General features: G+C 37.6%; 1 protein-coding gene across 1 annotated transcript in view; it reads right to left on the reverse strand.

Annotated features, from left to right (window-relative positions):
• VWDE (von Willebrand factor D and EGF domains) overlaps positions 1 to 8,266 on the reverse strand; it is a gene marked incomplete at both ends in the record, with an annotated part of 34,497 nt that extends 26,231 nt beyond the window's left edge. Inside the window, 3 exons of the mRNA XM_083874215.1 lie at positions 1,265 to 1,496; positions 2,769 to 2,953; positions 8,179 to 8,266. Coding sequence (XP_083730341.1) covers positions 1,265 to 1,496; positions 2,769 to 2,953; positions 8,179 to 8,266 — 505 coding nt within the window. The remainder of the gene's footprint in view (positions 1 to 1,264; positions 1,497 to 2,768; positions 2,954 to 8,178) is intronic.
• Between the last annotated feature and the right edge of the window lie 12,779 nt (positions 8,267 to 21,045).

Raw genomic sequence — 21,045 nt, forward strand, 5'->3', positions numbered from 1 at the left:
AACACAGTACACATGGCAACCTGGATACAAAAAGCAGTACAGCAATACAATGTACTTCACATGACAACATCATCTTAAATATGTGCATTTAAATTCAAGATGTGTTTTAGATTTACAGTGTTCAGTAGAGGCAAATAAGAGTTATGCTTTTTTGCCTGCTTTCTTTTGAGGTAGTAAAAATTTACTAGTTCACTCTCTAGCGATGGTTTTATATCTTCTTTCCTCATCATGTACCAGGATCCAAAGTAAATGCAAGTCTTGTTGTGCAGAAGTTCTTCATTGTTTCAGGCACCTGCTTGCTGAACCCTTGGAGAATGTCTTAACAATTGGATCTAAAGGTATAATGATGGGCCAACAAGGCACCAGAAAGCCCACTGATAGATTTGCTACTAAGCTTTTGAAAGTAGTCAGTAACAGAGAATATGACTCCAAGTAATACAACATATAATGCATGAAAACACTGCTAGTATTTTCATAATGGTGTGTTATATGAGCTTTATATGAGCTAATAAGAATTTCCTACTACAGTAATTTGTCACTGTTTCACAGTAATTATAACTGTAAGGATTTAACCCTGGCTTGCTTATCTGAAAAATCTGTCATGAATAATGAAATCCTGAAGTTTTGAGCTGAGAACACCAACATACTTTTGCAGCACAAGCACCCAAGGCAATGAGACATTTCAAATGGTCTCCTTTCTCATAGTACTAATAAATGTGTATCAGTAAAGCATTTCTGTGTTGAATTTTCTTCTAGCAACATGTATATGCTCCAGAACGATGATAAGAATTACAACAACAAAAATATTTCTAACAGTGATAAAAAATAATTGATATAAACACAGTTTGCTCAAGTTCTTAAGATAAAATTTTTCTGATACATAATTCTATGCAGGTTCAGTAATGACTATTTGGACAGTGCAATTCAGTCATGAATTACTCTGAATTTTGGTACACTGAATTTTGACTTCTAGATGTGTCTTATAACCCTACCTCATAACATGGAAAATTTCAGTTCTTAAGTTTCTGGTCTTTGAAAATTAGTCGAATGCTACATGTAAGTTAAAGAGGGGTGAAGCGAGGCCACCACACAATTACAGATCATTTCTTCTCTCAGATCAATATTAAAAGTAAGGATTGCAAGAAATTTTAGCAAAACTATTTCCTGACATTTCCACTCCACCAAATATCAGACAGATATAGATCAGAAACAGTTACTTACAAACACACACACTTAGCTGAGTTTAGAGCATGCATTTTCTCACCTTCTGCACAGTACCCCATGCATCCTTGGGTGGGCTGCAGTAAGTAAACAAAGAAATCTCCACAGTTCCTCACCCTGACAGGGATTCGGAAAAGACAACAGTCTTTTGAAGTGCTGAAGAAAAACTGCCATGTAGCACAAGCTGTTAATTGCTTGATCTCACCAGGGCCAGGCATGGATTCTGACTGCCTCAGAGACAACCAGACAGGGGCTTGAGTCCCACAGTGATTCATCTTCAGCACCAGAGAAAAACATCAGGAAATGGTAAATGCTACATCATAATTTCTTGCAAGAGTTTTTAGCAAAGTTCAGCTAGTGTAACAGAGGGATTGCTGACTTTCCTCCTCAAGGCTGAATACAAATGCACACAAAAGATTTAAGTCCTTTATTCGACCTAGTGAATTTGTGTTTGTTTCTAAAGACAGGCTATAATTTAGTGCCTAAAGAACTTAACTGGAAGCCACATCTGAGTGCTTTGCTCAGAAAAGCTCACCATTGTGTTAGGGCTTAGGGAGCTGCTTTGCACCATTAACCTACAGTAAGTGACCGTGTGGATGCTATCAGAGCACAGCAAACACAGTGTAGAGCAGAAGTACACTGAGTATCAACTAGAGCTGTTAAAGCTGTCACCTTTTATCTGCCCTTTGCCATCAACTGAAGGCTCAACTAACCTGGAGTTCTTCTAAGAGATGTGGGCAGCTGATGTATTAGTGTGTTTGAACTGTTCAGCATTCATTTAAAAGCACTTAATTGATGGGATTTAGCTTATTTTTTAAGAGACTGTGACAAGGAAATTTCAATTAATTATAAAAATCAAGGTTACAATGTTCTAATGACATTCTTAGGTTTTTTAAGGAAGGAAATGTTTTAAAAAGGGGAAACTAAAAAGATGCATCTCCTTAGAATATAACAGAAGTCCAAAATAAAGCTACAAATAAGCTCTGAAATAAAGAACTAGACATCTGAAGTATTAAATATTTCAAGTAATTCTTAAATCTTTGGAGGCTTGCAGATGACAAGGCAACTAATACTCAATTAGGTCTGTTAGTTCAAGTCACTTTAGGAGTAATCTGTTTTCTGTGACATGATGACTTTAAAAGCTCCACAATTGCTGGTTTCATGTGGCTGCAAGCCTTTATACTGCTCTCAGATGGCCTTCCCAACACACCAACCACCACACAGTTCAGCTTTACAACATGATAGCCTTGCTATGCTGCCAGTGAGAAAATTTCTTTAGCACTGAGTGGAAATTACAGTTTTTGAGTGCTCTAAAAGGGATTTAATTTATCATCCCCTGCTATTGCCCATTCAGTGTAAAATTTTCAATGCTTAAGACTTAATTTTCCAGCTCACATACTTTAATATGATCAAGTATTTAGAGAAGATAGAAACTTCATATTGTTTCACATCAGTCCCCAACATCATACTCTTATTTATACCCACCCTACTGAAAAATTCTTCAACAAAATATCTATTTCTCAGAATAAAATTATTTGCAGCAATACCTCCACGCACTTGGTTGGCATCTCAGCAGGCTTATCAAAAATCATGAAACGATACCATCCTGGTGTCAGGGAATGGTCACAGATTAAATCCTGAATAGCTGATTGCTGGAGGTGGGATGAATCAAAATCGACACTTCGGTAAGGGCTCCGCAGGACCTGATGTCCACCAGGAGAGCATTCAAGAACTGTGGAGCAAGAGTATTCCAAGCATCAAGATGGAATGCCTAACAAGTACTTTAGAAAAGATGTTAAGCATTTTTAAAAGAAAATAAGGATATGTTGCAGTATCACGCGAAACTTTATGAAAGAATATATTGAAGTCTTAGTAACAATAACTTTGTATGTTAGCACTCAGAAATATAATAGAATTCATTATGTCATAACTTTCCTCATTTTAGTGACAATAAATGCATTAATAACCACATAGGCATTTACCCTGGATGCAAAACCTGTGGGAAAGAATACATTTATACATTCTGCCTGGATTTTGATTTTCTAGTTCCACTGATATTTATGAAACCTGAATACCAATGGGGTGTCGGATATATGAAAATATAAAAAATTTACCTCAGGAGGAGTAAGGTTTATCCAAAGGTCTTTTCAGAATAGATTATCACTTTACAGAACTCCTCTGTATGAAATTAATAATTCCCTTAAATGGATGAGAAATAGCTGGATAGTTGCATGCAGTTTGCATGTATACATGCAGAACATAGCAAAAGTATTAAAATGGGTAGCTACTTGATTACACATTTTAAGTCAATTTGCATGAATGACATACTAAATAATCATAAAGAAAATACTTATTTTTTGACATCTTTATATGACTGAACATATTTTTTGGCATCTAAGTGACCCTGTGGTCTCAAAAAATCTCTCAAATTTTCTGATAGATAAAATGAAGGATGAGAATTTGAAGAAGTCTATCACAGTTGTCTTTTAAAATTATTTTTGTAATGCAAACTCATTTAGAAATAAAGCAGAATGCCAGAATTTCTGACTCTGATCTGGCAGGTGACTTGACTTCTGTCAAAGACGGTGATAACAAAAATTCTGGCTAATGACATATTTACATGCAACATACTGAATAGCCATTCTTGTTCAGGAATGTGCTTGGGAAGTGAAAGAATGGAAAAATAAAGTAAAGAAATGTTTATAGATAAGTCACATTAAAAATATACCTATCTATTTATCTTGCTTTTAAAAATGGATACCAACTGATGCTAACTGTGAACAGAATTTTGGGTTATACTGAATGATACAGTGAATCCTAATTTTTGCCTTTATTATGCTACTATTGAATTTAAAGATGCAGCTGTAAGCAAGGCTGTCTAATGTTACATTTTGAATATGAATGCTCTGATCTCCAGCTTTTGGTCCCAGGTTTGTCTGCATTTGTTGCATATTTTGCATGGTATAATTGTGTCACTGATTAGAAACATTTTGGTTTATTAATATAAGATAGTGTATTATCTTCCACATTTTTCATGTTATTCTAGATAAACACAAATATAAAACAGTTTCAAAATCAGGTAATTCCTCACCTTTAAATGGAGAAGATGCCTTATTGAAAGAATAGACTTTATCTCTTTCAGCACAGTATGAGAATCCTACAGTCTTTCAAAGACTGCAGATTTAATCTGATACAGCTTTAGGCTACCCAGGCAGGTAACAATGGCTTTATCTTCTATCCTTTAAGGGCAGCTGGAAGTCAGTGTGATTGACTGTGCCACCACTGTGTTTCTGAGCTTCTTGTAGTAGCCTGTAGGCTATTCATGTCCATACAATTTGACCTTACAGGGAACTTACCCTTCACTGGAATTTAAAGAAAAGCCCTTGAAGAATCACAGGTCAGTCATGTGTGTTATTGAAATGTTTTCCAAGTAAGGTACAGCACAAGCAGTTTACGAACCATGATGAAAGTTTCTTCCTGTCCTCTATTTTTTACTGGAATTCTCCCTTTCATCGAGCACCCTCATTAGTTTTCTTTCCTGTAACTGAATCACTCCTGAAACAATTAATATCTGTTACCTTCTCCATTAATAAATCAGGCTAGACATGAGACAAGTCTTTATTTTCTTTTCCTCCACAGTTTAATTAGATCATCATTTGATAGATCTTTAAAACAGCTGACTGTAGTCACTTGTAATAGGGTTATAAATCCTACTAAAGATCAAATTATAAGTTTCTTATTATTATGCATATCACTTTAAAAGGCCATCCAGGTCTTTATGAATCCAGTGTATCCTTTTCTCCTTTCTACAAGTATGCTAATATTTCCATAGTTTTTGCTTGGAAATCTTATGTTGTGTAACACAGGTTAATTTTTTTTTCCTTTTCATTCTGCAAAACAACTGAAAATAACTGTCATCATCAATAACACAAATGAAAACAACTTTTTTACACACCTGAGTGTAACTGAAGTACTGTCTAACTTCAGCAACAGCAGAAACAAATGAATTATCATATTTATGAACAGACATACAAAATATTAATGTCAGGTTCTTCGCAAAAATGTTACCCCTGTAGAATAGATCTGCTCCCACCAGAAGCATTTAAGAGGGAGTTGGCTACATTTTCCACTGAAATAACGACCTCCTTATCCAGGATGCCTTAAATAAAAATAGATTTTGATATAAGCATTCTTTCAAATATTATTCTCCTAATGATGAATATTGACTTTGGTGAAATGCTCCAGAAAGGCCTCGTCTGTGTCTAAAACCCAGCAATTTTATAGAATCATAGAGTAGTTTGGGTTGAAAAGAACTTTAAAAATCATACAGTTCCAATGTCCATGACAGAAGCAGGAACACCTTTCACTAGACCAGGTTGCTCAGAGCTCCATTCAGGCTGACCTTGAACACTTCCAGGGATGGTGCTGCCACAGCTTCTCTGGACAACCCGTTCCAGTGCCTCACCACCCTCACAGTTAAGAATATTTTTCTAACATCCAATTTAAATCTACTCTCTTTCAGTTTGAAATCATCACCACTTGCCCTGTCACTACATGCCCTTTTAAACAGTGTTTCTCCATCTTGTAGGCTTCCTAATGATTCAAATCTGACAAAATTATAAGGAACTGAAAACAGGTTCTGATAGCTTTGAAGTGCTAAGGAAGGTTACCTACAGCACAGGCTTACCCACCAGCTCTGTCCAGGATGTAAGGAACATTAAATTAGGGAAAGATTTCTGTGCTACTGGTGACTTGACTTCATCCACAATCACAAAATATCCTAACATGTTCTGACACAAAACAGAAACTCATGTAAGTTTTAACAAAATTTAGCATTTACTCATGATTGTTCTTGATGAAAACCTTTCCATCTATATGAGAATGTTCTTTTTAATTATTTTTATGGACCTTTAAATGTATTAGTGATTTAATAACTTTCATTTTAAATATTTGCTGTAGAATAGTGAAATTACAATTATAAAATACACAAATGAATACTTGAGAAATAAAACCATGATATCCAGTCTCCTTTGTAGATAGTGCACCCTGTTTTCCCTTAATCCAGAGGAGATACAGGCAAAAGGTTATCAATAGGTTAATAGGAGAGACTTGTTTCTAGAAAGTTGTAACTCTCCCATTCTGTTTGGAGGTCCAGATACTACACACTGTCTGCTGAAAAAAAGCAGTTCACCCTGGGAAAATATGCAGCTATTTTCTTACCATTTGAGTTTATGTATCATATTCTGTGCTTCTTTCCATAAAAACCCTATATATACTACTGCACATAGATCTCTACTGTTCTTCAACTTCTGTCTCTGCACAACAGGAAGAATTTGATTCCATATTTGCTTTTCTTGACTGTCTTTGGGATTAGTGCAGTGAGCTTTGCTTTGATCTGTCCCAGACTTCCTTGGTCCTGACAGATACCGAGAAATGTGACCCTAAACTGCAACATCTTAAACACATGGATAGCCTTGTGCTAGAGGATGAGCCTTTTGGGAGAGATATAGAAATCCCTGCAAACACATTGAGGTTTCTACCATGGCTGCTGTAAACTGAGTCACATAATAGGTCCTCTGAACACCTTAGCCAAAAGTCAAAGAGGTTTCTGAAGTCAACACAGGAGCTCATTTGCCACATAGAGATATGAAGTGGCTCCTGATGCCTATCTCTGAGGCACTCGAGTGGAAAATGAGTTCCACAAAAGAAGGGCTTTTCAACTTCCTACTCACATCTCTATTCCATCCATGTGCAAAGAGGGGTCAGTGATTTTCCACCTGTCCGGAATTTTTCCAACCCAATGAAACTGTTAGGAACTGAGGACTGCCAGGAACAAAGTTAAGTAGAGAAGAGGAGTCACAGCAGAGTACAGACAGGCAAGGGCAATCCAGTTCCTCAGGTACAAAAAGCTTATGAGTGTGTATGTCCTGCAGCCCAAAGGCTGGGGTCTGGCAAATGACAACTGATAAACTAAATGTCATTAGTAAGTGACCACTGTGGGTGTGAATGTGCTTTTTCTTGCATTTACTGACTGCAAAGGATGCAGCACATCAACATCCTAAGGCAGAAATTAGAACTGTAACTGAATTTAACAAAAGTATTCATGGATCTAAACTCTTCCAAAATAATAAAACAGAAAGAAGTTCACTTTTTGGATTAAGTTATCCTGGAACAACTTTTTAGAGTAAAACTTTTAAAGAAGAATATAAAAATTCTTGTAACTACCTAAAAAATACTATTTTCTCTGATGAGACCTATAAAAGAACATGAGCAAAAATGTTGTAGCAATGACAGTATTGCAATCCCATGGAACAGGAACATGGTGACTACTCCTATGCATGGACCAATGAAGAAAATCGAATCAACAGGCACAAATTAATGCATCTTTACAAATAACCTTGTTAGACTGGATGTTAAAACACTTTTCAACCACTTCTGTTCACGCTCTACGAGGTGCTTTGCAAATACAGTAAATAATCGCATAACCTTTAGGAAAGTGTAAAATAGATGTTTATGGAACGTTTTCTAGTAGTTCTCATGGTTATAGTATCTACACTTGATGTAGATTTTCTATCCGAAATTTGAGATATGCAGACACGGGTTTAGCAGAGTCCCAGGTAAGGATGTGCCAGGATGTGCTCCAACACGCACAAGAGCGCCAGGAACAGAGGGTGGGAGACCCAGCACGCCTGGTCTTGGAGCTCCCCCCGGCAGGTTTTCCCCGCAAGTGCGCTGTAACAAGGACAGTTCCCGCTTTGGCAGGTGTGAAGTTCAGCCTGTTCCAGTGCAGCCTGTGGCGCACAGCAGCCCCTGCGCGGGCGGCGGGCGATGCTCGGGCCCGGGGGAGCGCCCGGCGCTGTCCCTGCCCCGCCGCAGCCGCTCTCCCTCCCTCGCCCCTCGGCTGCTCCACCTGCGGCCGGCGGTGCCCGGCCCGCTCCCCGTGCGGGGGTCCCTTACCTCTCCGGCGGGCCCCGGCCGCCGCCAGCCAGCCCAGCACGGCCGCGCCGAGCCAGAGGCGCGGGGCTGGGGGTGCGGCCCCCGGCATTGCCCCACTCTGCTCCGCTCCCAGCCGCGCTCCGCTCCGCTCCCAGCCGGCCCCGGCGCCTGCGGCGGCTCCGTGCGCCCACCCCGCTGCTCCGCACAGCTCCTCCCTCGGGGGCTCGGCCCGCCCCCTGCCCGACCCGGCCCGGCCCGGCCCCGCCGCGGTGCCCCGGGGGTGTCCGTGCCCCGGTCCGGCTCTGGGCCGCCGCAGCCGGGGGCTTGTGCCCGGGCCGCTGTGCCATCCCCTGCCCGGGGCTCCCTCGTGGGGATTCTCTGCAGGAAAACGAACGAAACAGTCCTTGGTTCTTGTCGGGGGCTCTGTGAAGATGCTTGTGCATATCCCAAAGAGGTCCAAGCAGACCCAAAGCAGGTCGGCATCGTGAGCAATGTCCTATTGCCCTCCAACCCAGAACTGTATTTATTTTCTGATATACAGTAAAATGCTGAAGAAGAGCTGGTTTCAAAGTGGTCCTTCAATAGATCACCAAGAGTGTTTTATATTTCTTTAACCTTTACTATATGTAATCTCCATTACCATTAATGCAGACTGAGTTTAGCAAATATTTAACAGTTACAAGAGCCAAAGCTTCAAGATCTGCTAAGAGATGCACCTCCTCAGAGATCATCCTGTCAAAGAGCAGGACAAATCCCAACATTAAGATTTGTCAGTGCTGGTATTTTCCACTGGAGGCCTGAGGTTGTGCAGTCATTGAACTATTTTACACACACCAAGCAGTACAGCAATCCACAGGAATGTTTCACATTCTCTGTAGCATATGTAGGCCTAATTCTAAAAAATAAAAGTTGATGACGCTAAAACACACCTTACTGCCATCCACTGAACATGTGCCAGACTACAATGGTCAGCCTAGACTGCTCCCACGGGGTACTGACCTGGATGGCCCTGGCAGAGCAGCTTTCCCTACAGGAGGAGGTGTCAGGGCTTGGAGTCAAGGCAGAGGCAGAGCAGCATTTTTCGGGGTAACCTCAGTCCTCTTTTGCTCACATACCCTGAGCTGCTTCATTGCAAGAAACAGGTCAGCTCTATGATGGCAGTGAATTTTTAAAAGGAATAGCTGGCACAGCCTGAGAACTGAATCTGGTGTCTTGGATTCCTGTCAACTGTCTAAGGCAGATACTTTTGTCCTAAAGATTCAGGGAAATTTTAACAAAAGGTTTTCTTAATTTTTTACTCAACTGTCTCAGTTATTTGTCAGCAGGTATGACAAACTTTTATCCTTAAGTGCTGCATATGTCTGAAATTAGTTTGGGTTTTATTTCTTTTTTCCCAAACCACACATTTATAAAGAAAACAAGAGGAAAGAGGTATTTTACAAAAGAAGTTACAAAGTCAAGACCTAGAAAGAGAGATGTGAGAAGCTTTGACAAAATTTAAACATTGGGCTCCTTCTTTGACCCCTGCTAGTCATGATGGAATGGTATTTACAGGAGGATTAACACCTTTTGTCATGGATCATTCAGGGGATAGAAAGAAGTGGCAGTAATGGCTGTTGGAGTACAGGCACCTTTCATCTTTTCTAGACTGCTTTTCCTCTGCCAGCTCCCTCTGCTACTATCAGCCTTGTAGCCTCTTACAGTGACAGCAGAGAAAAAGCATATTGTGGTTAAAAGAGTTGACAACTTGCCAAAAGTAGTACTTGGCACTCATGGTAACAGAGTTGTGTCAGTGACAGCGAATTTATGGAAAACGAAAGTAATTCTAGGGCAGTTCCGTTATAATAGGAGAATAAGGACTTTCCAGCAGGTTAAATTTCAGATAGTTTCTGTCAGTATTTTCCATAGTTTCAATTAAGTAAATCATAGGCTAGGTAAAATTGTGTTGCCCTACTGAAAACACCTCTTTCATTTACAATGGAATGTGAAGTAAAACTGCAATTTTGTATGTGTATATTATTAAATAGCAGGATGTTTGGGAGGAAAACCAAGTGTTGAATGAAGAATTTAAGGTACTATCATGGTTATGCAGTCCAAGTCAACACTTACTATTGGCACAAGGAGCGATGATATAAATTCTAGGGAGCATTTAGATGCTGTAGCACAAAGCAGCAATTTCTAGAGTAGATTTTATGATTAACAATGAAGAAAGAGAGATTTAAGCTTGGTTTTGAAAATTATTCCAAAGCTAACTTAGAGCTTAGTAATCTCAGCCTGTTCAGTAAAGCTTTCAAATATATATTTATTTTAAGGTGGATTCTGAAGTCTTGTCTATGAATAAATTAAATTAATTGAACAAAGCCTGAGCAGAAGTGCTTTTGCTGACTCATGCCTGTCTCATAAGGCAGGGAAGAGAGCATAGTGATAAATCAAAGAAAAAAGATGTGTTGGATGACAAGAAACACAACTTGGGCAATGCTGAAAATAGAGTTAAAGTGTTCAGATAACAAAGAAGGCAGCTCTGCTGATGCTGAGTTCTTAGATCTGCAACTAGATTGTTCTGGTTTAAGGATTATCTGCATAAATTCATGACTGTGCAGCTCCAGCATGTGTGTATGAGTTACAGGAATCCCAGAAAAACGTCTAAGGGAAAAAAGGGAATTTTCTCATAAACATGGCCAACATAGCTACTTTGTCGTCTGACACTTCTATTGCTAACATGCCAGTGGGATGTTTGTAGCAGTACACCTTAGATCAGTAACTTAATGTAAACAAAGTACATGTCTATACATTATTTAGCAAGATGTCATTATCTCACGTTGCATTTGGAGGAACAGTCCCGAGTAAGCAGGAGCCAAGTGGATAGCAGGTTGATTAAGACTATTTTAGGTAACTAAGCTGAGAAGAGCACTCAGCAGTATTTGCCAAAATGTGTACCAATAGGTATGTGTAGATGCTCAGGCTTAAACTGGAAATGAAAAACCACCTCGAGTTTTAAAAGTTGTCTCTAGACAAAGACACAAATGTTTTTTTCTAGTTATATCCAAACTCTCAACTCGAAAGTGAATAAGGGGATCACCTACAAGAAAGGCAGTATTTGTGGTAGGCTGCTTGGAATAACAAGTCATTAGTGTGAATGGTAGGGCACAAGACAGAGGAAGCAGAGGTGGAGAGCTGAAGGCAGAAGGGTAGGTGGATGCTGTCCTGAACAATGAATCCTCAGCTCTGACACTCAGAAGTTCTTAGCCAAGTTTTGTAAACTCAGGTAAATACTTAGAGAAATATCTGACTAAGCTTAAGCTAAAATTGCCCACTATATCTAATTAATTATAAATTAGATTTATTTCCAACTTTTCTTTCCAACTACTTGGCTAAGAGTACAAATGGAAGTCTTCCTTAAATGAATCCTTCGTGCTGTACCATTAAGCATACCTGCTGTGTATGGCAAGGCAAATCTGAATAAGCCCTTTAAATCTATATTGCTGTATTTGTTATCTGTGGTAGAGTGTGGATGATAACTACAAATAAAGCTGTGAGCAGAACTTGGAAGCTGGGTGAAATTTCCCTGCAAAGCTTCAAAGGATTTTTTGCATATTGCCAAGTGCTGAATGTTTGGAAAGAGTTGCCTTCAGCAGATAACACCTCTCCTGTAAGGAGCAGATGCCTGAGAGATAGCCTGCAGCCCTGGGCAGATCCAAAATTATCAGAGAGGGATGACTTCTCTTGCATTTGGCTCTTAATATTTTTATTTCTTTCTTTGTGTAAAAATAATTTCTTTTTGCTTGTGCCAGTTCATATATGAGAATGGTAGATGAACTCGTCCTTTCCAAAGCAATAAATTGTTAACATTCTTTGTCTAATCAATTCTGCCCTTAAAGTCAAATTCCAGCCTTCCCTTCAAATTGTAGGTTGTTTGACTTTTAACTTAGCTAAGGTTCATTTGATTTAAAAACATGGTTTAACAGCTCTGAAACTAATGTCCTGAAACATCACTAAAACATAGGAAGACACACTAAGACACATTGCGGGTTCCAGTTCAGAATGAAATATTCGATTCTATCCCCCTTCCTATCTTTGACACCAAATAAATACAAACAGAGAATAGGTAATGGTCATGTGCATTTATATATCTTGGTCATTCTCTGGCTAATATTGCAGCATCACAAGAGGTTAACTTCACTCAAGTTTATCTGCTGGCGGCTTTTTCAGAAAACTGAGGGGCTTTTGAGTGACATTTGTTTTCCAAAATGCTTTTAAAATTTGTAGAGGGTATTTTTTAAACTGCCATGTAAATGTACTCAGCATTGATAGTCTGTTTAACTTTCAGAAGTAATGACATTTTTAGTATGTTTTAGTCCCTAATTGTATTTATATATGACCTCTTGTATATACTAAATTTGACTTATTCAGTAAAAGACTTCAGTTTAAAAATCTTACGTAATTTGGCTTTGATAAGCAGTATAAGAGTTAATGTAAATGATGAGAGATCTATATCCAGGAGTTACTAAGAGTCAAATAAAATCACTGTTAGGCTTTCTATTAACTTCAATCCTTTTTGGATCAACCACTTACTCTTTTATTTTTCTCAAATATTTTTACATTCTTAGTTAATGGTCTGTCAGCTGTGCCAGAATGTGCCAGAATATTTTGAAGTCTGGGAAGTCCCTTGGCTAGTGGAATATTAATGGAATAATCTTTGTTTTATGCATACTGAAATGTAGCACTTTCATGTAAATACATTGCTAAATTGAGTATGATACAATTCTCAACTACTATTTCAGCTCTTTCTGTTTCCCATGCAGTTTGTCTTTGTGTGTGTACAGCTCACGTAGTAGCAACTTTTAAAAAGCAGAACACCATAGAATTAATTCTTTACCCTATATAGAATAAATGCTACTTGAGTAAGGTGCAAGCCATTGATCTTATAGGTAATGGTGTACCTCATACTCAGTCTTACTGGTTTTCATCTATTTGTATTTGCACCACTATATCTAATATGTGCTTTAGTAAAATCCCACAAGAAGAAGGGGAGTTAAAATCTCCCAAATCTCACAGCCTAGTGCTAAAAGCTGTGCTCCTTCTTTCTGGACCTATCATTTCTTCTCCCTGCTTTTACTTTATATGTGGGAACAGCTTCCTGGGTAGTGAGTCAGTAAGGTCATTGAGCAGCCACCTCTGGCTGTGTCCAAATACAGACACAGGTAAGGGGCACATCCTACACACAATCCATGGCTATTTGATAACCCTGAGTATGAAAACAAATAACCTGTGGCTGGCCTGGTAAGAAGAAAAAGATGCATTCACCAAACCAGGAAAAGCACATTCTTTGCCTTTGTTTTATGAAAAGGTCTCTGTGGTCTCTGAAGGAGGGAGTTCACAGCTGAGGATCATAAAAGGAAGCAAGAACATGCAGAGGGGTTCCTCAGCTTTAACTACTACACTGAGCTAGGCTGTGACTTTTCGTGAGCATTTCCCTGCATTGTAGACAAAGACAATATTTATTGACTTAATATAGGATGGGACAGTAAGAACAGATGCATTCTAAAGGAGCAGAAGCACAGATCATCAATTAGCTTTATTGCATAAAATTCCACTGGTTTTCACTGTGTATTTCACCCAGCATGCCCGTTTTCATGTGTATCTTTATACAGTAAGAAAAACCAGAAGTGTCCTCACAGAGAGAAGCAGATGTGATTTTTTCCCCCTCCCACTGAGCTTTTTTGAGGCTTTAAATAAATATTTTGTGGAAAACAGATCCCCCTGCCTTACTCTAATGGAAAATATGTTTCCTGTCTCTTCCCCAGATAAAATGAAGTCTTTTTCTTGGACAGGAGTAAGATATCTCACTACAGATAGAATTTTCTTGGCAAAGCAAATTATGAAAGTGGTTTTTATCATCTGTAGTTTGAAGAAACTGGAAGGACAATCTCTGCCTGGTGCCTGAGGGTGTTAACTTCCCTGTCTGATGGTTTGGCCATCTCAATTTTTAGGTTAACACCATTGGTTTTTATGGTGCTTAAAAAAATAGAGCATGACTTGACCTGACAGAAGTCTATTGCCACAGGAACAAAGCACAGACCTGATTTTAAAGAATTGAACAAAATGTTCAAAAACTGTTTTACAAATTCATGTGAAGTACTGTTGCTAATTTGATTTCTAAAAAATCAAAAAACCCACTAAAATATTAATTCAGTAGTATACCAGATTTAAAAGGCTGATGCCAAATTAATTACACTGAATTGAGGGCTATTGATCTGATGAAGTGTTAGACATGAAGAAGTGTTAAACACAGCTATGGTGTCTGCCTCAGGAAAACCAAAGCATCAGATCAGACAAAAGTGGGAACAGAACAAGGAATTATTTCACTTGTGTGTTCTGTTTTCTCTAAGCAGGATGGTATTGGTCCCTCTCAGGTACTGGTATTGACCAATACATGGATTGATTTTTGTTATACTCTTAATCTTTAGTAAAGAGTAGAAATGCAAAAATAGGGTTGCATAAAATTACAAGGTAGACAGCTACCTAACCATTGCCAGATCTAGATGGGGAACCTTAGCTGGCTCGTGAATCTGTACCTCAGGTTCTTATGTTAGCAATAGAAAGGAACAGAAATGTTGTTAAAAGAAAGCTATACAGAGACATACAGAGGAAAAATTATATTAGTTGAAAATATTAATTCTCATTTTATTGGCAGTATAACTATGGTATATGCTATGTAATTTTTTAAATAGTATGTCTTTCTGGCAACTCTCTCAATGTTACTGTAACATGAAGATTCTGTTTTTCCAACTTTCTTCCTCTATAGTTAGGAATTTTGATATAAACGATATTAAATGTAATGTTATCCTGCCACCCAGGTATGACTGGAAGGAACCTGATAATTAAATGTCTTATGGAGACAGAGTTTTGAGTAAGGATAAAAAAAATTAACTTCTGTAGACTAACATTTAATATTGTTAATCACCTCAGTTTTGTCATTTTAGCAATAGATCATAAGTAGATCTGAAAATGAAAGCCATACGGTCAGTGGGGGGAGAAATAAATCTTTATGGCTTTTTTTATTTTTATTTTTATTATTATTTTTTTTTTTACGATACAAGTTTTTTTCCAATGACTACACAGGACAAGAATGAATAAACCAATACATTCATCAATAAAATCTAGACTAGAGGTATTACTACTACTTAAAAAAAACCAACAAACCAGCTACTTCATTTCTCCAGCTAGCACAAAGCTGTAGTGAATTTACTTCCCCCAAATTGTGTCTCCTACAAAACTTATGTCTAGATATTTGTCTTTGCCTTAATCTAATCTTTCCCCAAACCCTACACCCATAACATAATTTCTTGGAGGCTTTTTTTCCAGTTGAAAGTGTGTCCTTTCTGTACCATACCTGTCTGGCTTCAGAGCTGCTATGGTTACATCTGTGGTCTTGACAAAGGGAAATCATGGCTGACATTACATTTGGTAGAGTGTAATTTGTGTTTGAGAAAACACATAAGCAGCTGTGTTAAGAATGAACTCCTTTGTGTTCCTTAAGCAAAGATTTGCTTCGACCTGTTGGACAACTTATCTGCCTTGCTGTAAAAACAATAATATTCTTAACCTCAGTTCATAGGTGTTGCATAATTACTAATGTCAAGGTGTTGCATAATTACTAATGTCAAGGTATCATATACGTAGTATTATACAACACTCCTTCAAACTTGAAAATATGCAGAAGATGCCAGCAGCTTGTGCTCTTTCTGATGAGGAAATGTGATTTTGACAAATACCTGAAGGTTTTGATAGGTGACTAGAGCAAAAGCCATAAACTCTTATGTCTTTTCTGTCAGCAGTGGAAAGGTTAGTGCTGCTAAAAACCAGACCTATTTCCTGCTGTATCTCAGTTTAAAGTTAAGTAAAATTCATCACTTAGAAGAGCTTGGAGCTGCAGTGCTTTAAGAAGTGACAGAATTACTGCTACTGTAGCATCCTACTTCTATAGATATTCTGTCTTCATCTTTGTGGGTCTGAGCTACGAAAATATAAAATTAAATAAATGTGCCTTATTAATAATAATCTCCTGTTAGGCCTATTGCTCTATAATATCATTCAGTTTTCAACTCCTTTTCTGTATGGCTCAGAGACCACCCAGGGGCTTGGAGAATACTTTCAGCATGTCATTGCTGAAACTGTCACATGAAATCAACATAAAAGATACCAGAAAAAAACTGTAAAAATCAAAGCCAAATTATATTGTTAAACTGCATCAATTTCTGATTGCGAGTTGAGGGAGAAAGGTTGAAAAGAATGGAAAATATTGGTTGTTGTAATAGCCCCTGTTACACTGGTGGGCCCCAAGGGACTACATGACTTTGTGCTGATAAAATTTGGCTGCTGGATTTATCTCGTTTTTATGCAGCTCCAGTAATTAGGAAAAGAATTTGCATTAAGTGGGATTTCTTTCAGTCTTGCTTGTGTTTTTAGCTCTCCACTGCATATAATGCTTTCACAGAATCCACTATCATGAATTTAAAATAGTCCACAAGTATAAAAACAAAAAGCAAGGTAATGAAAAGCACTGGATAATAAAAGTTCCCATATCTTCAACAACCCTCAAATACCTGTTAAAAATTTGTTTTGTATCCTGCCCTGAAATGCGATGGAAATTAATGCTTATGAGTCCCTTGTGAAAATGTAAAATATCACAGTTTAAAGCTTCACATACAGATTGATAGATAAAATGTGTCTCAAACACATCTACTGTGTCCCATCAGGACTATTCCAAGCTGATGCCATTCCAATGAAAATAATAATTACCCTGGTCAATGCTATTCTCTAACTGTTGTAAAGTAAATGTGATTTGTTTAGTGACTAGCCCAACGTGATTATCACTCAGAAGTGAAGATCTTTAGAAGTAAAAGAAATTAATACAATTAAATATTTCCTTTCATTCAGCTGTATTTAGACTGGTTTAGGTATACATCTATTACAAAGGAACAGGGTTTAAAATGTGTTCAATTTTCTCTCCTTGTTCACAGAAAAAGGTTCTGTCAGTCAAGAAGCAATATAATGTAGTGGAGGCTAAAAGACTGTTATTTGCCTTGAACGGAGTAACAGTCTTGGAACTAAAACCATATTTTTAAGCAAATGTCCTCTGTAGCGTTTCTTTCCCACCCAGTCCTTAATAATCTCTTTGGCTTCTCTTTTCAGAATACTGCTGCATATGTAGAAGCCAGCTCATCTGTATTTTGAGGATGAAGGGTCATTTTAAAGTTCACAACCCATTAACAGCATGTTTAATGAAGTTAAAACATTCAGTCTTTAAGCCCTCTCTGCAAAGGCAATCTAATCAGTCAGACCTTACTCACATCTTTCCTCTTTGATGGCACAGACTTAATCTAGAGCTTTTACATTTGCTGATTTGCAAAACTAGGAATTCCCTTTCTACAGATTTGTGACTCTTTGTGATGTTCTAACCTCCTTGTTTCCAGACTTGCTGCAATGCTAAGAACAGATTTCCTGCTGTTCAACTGGAGTCTTAGCATTGTGTATTTGAAGATAATCCCTAGACCACCAGCATCTTTTCAGCATCTGTGAGCATAAAGGTTATGACAGTTGCCCCTTCTGACTGTAATCTTTGGTTTTACAAGAATTCTACTAAAAGATTTTCAAGCTGTGATTATCTCTTCCTGCTTTGTATGGTATTGCTAAGAAAAAAAAAATTAGAAGTTTTAAAAGCAATACATTCTGCTGTGTTTTAAAACCTTCAATTTGCAACTAAATTATGTACTTAGCTTTACACACTTGACTTCTTCAGACTATTTAACAGCTTACACTGCAGCACATGTTTAAGTGTTTGCAGGATCAAGATCCACATCCTCTTTGCACCATTAAATGTTTTGCAGTTGAAGAGTGGGTAGATTCCCCAAGGGGTTGTCTTTTATGTATAAATGGAGAACATCCATGGCTTGTATCTGGGATTTATCATCTTGTTTGAGTGATCTAATCTCCTTAGTGTGTATGTGTGTACTCATGCACTTACATATGTAGGCATGGTAATGACGAGAATAAGCTTGCTAGGGAAAAAAAGCAAGAAGAGAAAGGAATTGCCAAATATTTCTTGGAACATTTTCCTCCATTTTGTGGAAATTTTAAAACATTTTGTTTTCTGTCCAGCTCTATAATAGATAAACTAGTGCTTCCTTCTATTCTGTTCTGCCCAGTAAAGCTCCAGGAAATTTTCAATATTCCAGACCATTGACTAGGATTTACTTTACAAATCAGAAAACAGTTAAACCCACCAAATATTCTCTTCCCTTTTTTTCTTCTCATCTTAAATTCCATCTCTACATCTCTGCCTCCATTCAATACTGGTCTGAAGCAGTTCATCATGACTTATATGTGTGTGCATATATTTAAAGGTTCATATAAAGAATATACTTGTGTGTGTGTCTGTGTAAATCCATACACAGGTACCTTTCACATATAAAACATCCTAATGATATTGGTGGATATAATAGGTTTATTGTTTTGTCCTATGGTTTAACTGTAAATCTGCCTAAAGCAACCATGCACAATTTTTATTGCATGATACCATAGTTTTGTATTCAATGCAAGTCACATAACAGACAATAAGTTTTAATATATATGGAGTGGTTTTTTGCATTCATGACCTGATACTACCAATTCTTTGCTAAGATCTTTTAAATCTTCTATTAAAACTTGCCTTTTTTTTTTTTTTTTTTTTTTTTTTTTTTTTGTGTGTGTGTAGCACTTAAGAATAACAAAAAAAAAATTTACATGGATACTTCTGGAAAGTATTGTCCAGTCTTATCACAGAACAGATGAAGGACCATGGAAATAGTCCAATCTCCATCTCCTTGTACATGGCACGGGGGTTAGAACTAGATATCTGTGAGGTCACTTCCAACCCAGGCCATTCTACAGTTCTATAATTCTAACATTAAAACCTACTGACACATTCCTTTGGAACATGAAGACTAGCCTGGTTTAGTACCTTGTCTGAGAGATTCTGTTTCAGGATTGATTAATTCAAATATATTTTTTCCATTTACATATACATGTAATGTTAGATGGGTAGAAGCCCTAAACATAAGTTAAAACCTGTCCTCTCTTCCTTCTAGCCACTGCAGACTTCTTAAACAATGCTATCCAGTCGTTCCCCAGGACATTCTCTTCCCCATCTCTTGTAATGTGGTATCCTGCTCCTAAATTCAACCTCAGCTTTTGAACATAAATAAAATATGATTGTGGTTTGTCACTGAGCTGGCATTTGGTAAAGTCAAGAGGGAAACATTGCTGAATCTGTTATTGAACCCAGCACAACTGTAGAGTTGGGCAACTTGAGAGCTTTGAACATAGGAACCGTAGACAGCAAATCATCACAGATGGAAGAGGTGTAGTGCCACTTTAACTTCTCCATGCCAATAGGTTCTTTGGATTCTGGAAACTCAGGTATATGCCATACAAGTTTCAGTAAAAGATTCAGCTGTATGCACAGACACTACTTTCTTCTTTCCCTGCTCTTTGATGTGTATATGAGAAATTTAAACCCTAATGTACAGCACTTTCCACAGAAAATAAACATGACATTAAATTACACAGTAGTGAAGGAGGCATTCCTGCATAATGTGTTTCTTTCCTCCTCATTCAACGACATAAACTGTACTGGCATCTATGACTACTACACTAGAAAGCTTAAAATAATCTTATAAAACTTGAAGTAGGCAGTTATGTTTCCACTTAAAAGAATCAAGGATTAATTTTATTCCCTTGAGGAGAATGACTCTGATAATCTTTACAGGAGCAGAATAGGTGTTTTGTTCATCAGGTATGGGGTCTGAGGGATCAAAATAAATGTATTATACTGCTTATTTTCGTGATAGTGGCTTGTTTAAGTCTACGCCTTATGTGATACTTTTTCTGTCAAGGTTAGCTCACATATTAGTAATTATACTTTTTAATAAAGTTACATTTTTAACTGTGTTATCAATCAATTCTGAGAAATGTAATTTTCTGTAAGAATGGCTTTAGGAAAGTGGTACCATCTACAGAGTAGCCATTAGCATATGTAAATGGGAAAACATGGTAAAGAAGATGAGACCTGTCTGTGAGCTCTGAAATGATCAATCTCTGAGACAAGATAAAAGAACAGCTATTCTGTGGGAGACAATGACTTAGTTCTTCATGGTAGTTATTTAATGTCAATGTACTTTATTCAGATAATAAATAAGGAGACTTCCCCTGAGCCTGATTACTTGTATAATGTGTTCTCATATATAATTATAAAGAGAATTAAAAGCTGAGCTGGTGTGTCAGGCAGCAAACTAACTTTACCACCCACCAGTTCTTCCCATATCATTGGCTGCTCACCTGGCAATGCATCAGTAGCTGACACAGAACTTTTTATCTGAAGGCTGTATTTGTGACACTTTTATGACACATTTGTGAACTTTATTTCTTTAAAAAAATAGTCTCTAATAACACAAACTATCAATCTTTTTCTTACAGAAACTGTTACTAGTACATAGAAGGTACATAGTGCAACAGCCCTTAATTCAGGAAAGTAAAACAACCATTAAGGACTGAGCCTTACAGAAGAATTAACTACAAATTAGATAGCAACCATTGCCTTCACCAGATTTCAAGTGGGATTAATTCAACTTTAAGATAAGAAAACAATAATCTTAACATCCTAAATCTGAAAGCCACATGGTACCAGATGTTTAAGACATACAAAAATAAATAAGATGTTAAAGTCCCCAGAAGCTGTTTGACTTCCAGTGAAGAGCTAGGTATTTATATTTAGCTAGGGATTCATATATTTAAGTCTGACCCACAGTCCCAACTGTATGAAAGCCAGTACAAAGCCAGTGTATCACT

Source organism: Zosterops lateralis (assembly GCF_965231275.1).
Source record: "Zosterops lateralis genome assembly, chromosome: 1".
Taxonomy (NCBI): Eukaryota; Metazoa; Chordata; class Aves; order Passeriformes; family Zosteropidae; genus Zosterops; species Zosterops lateralis.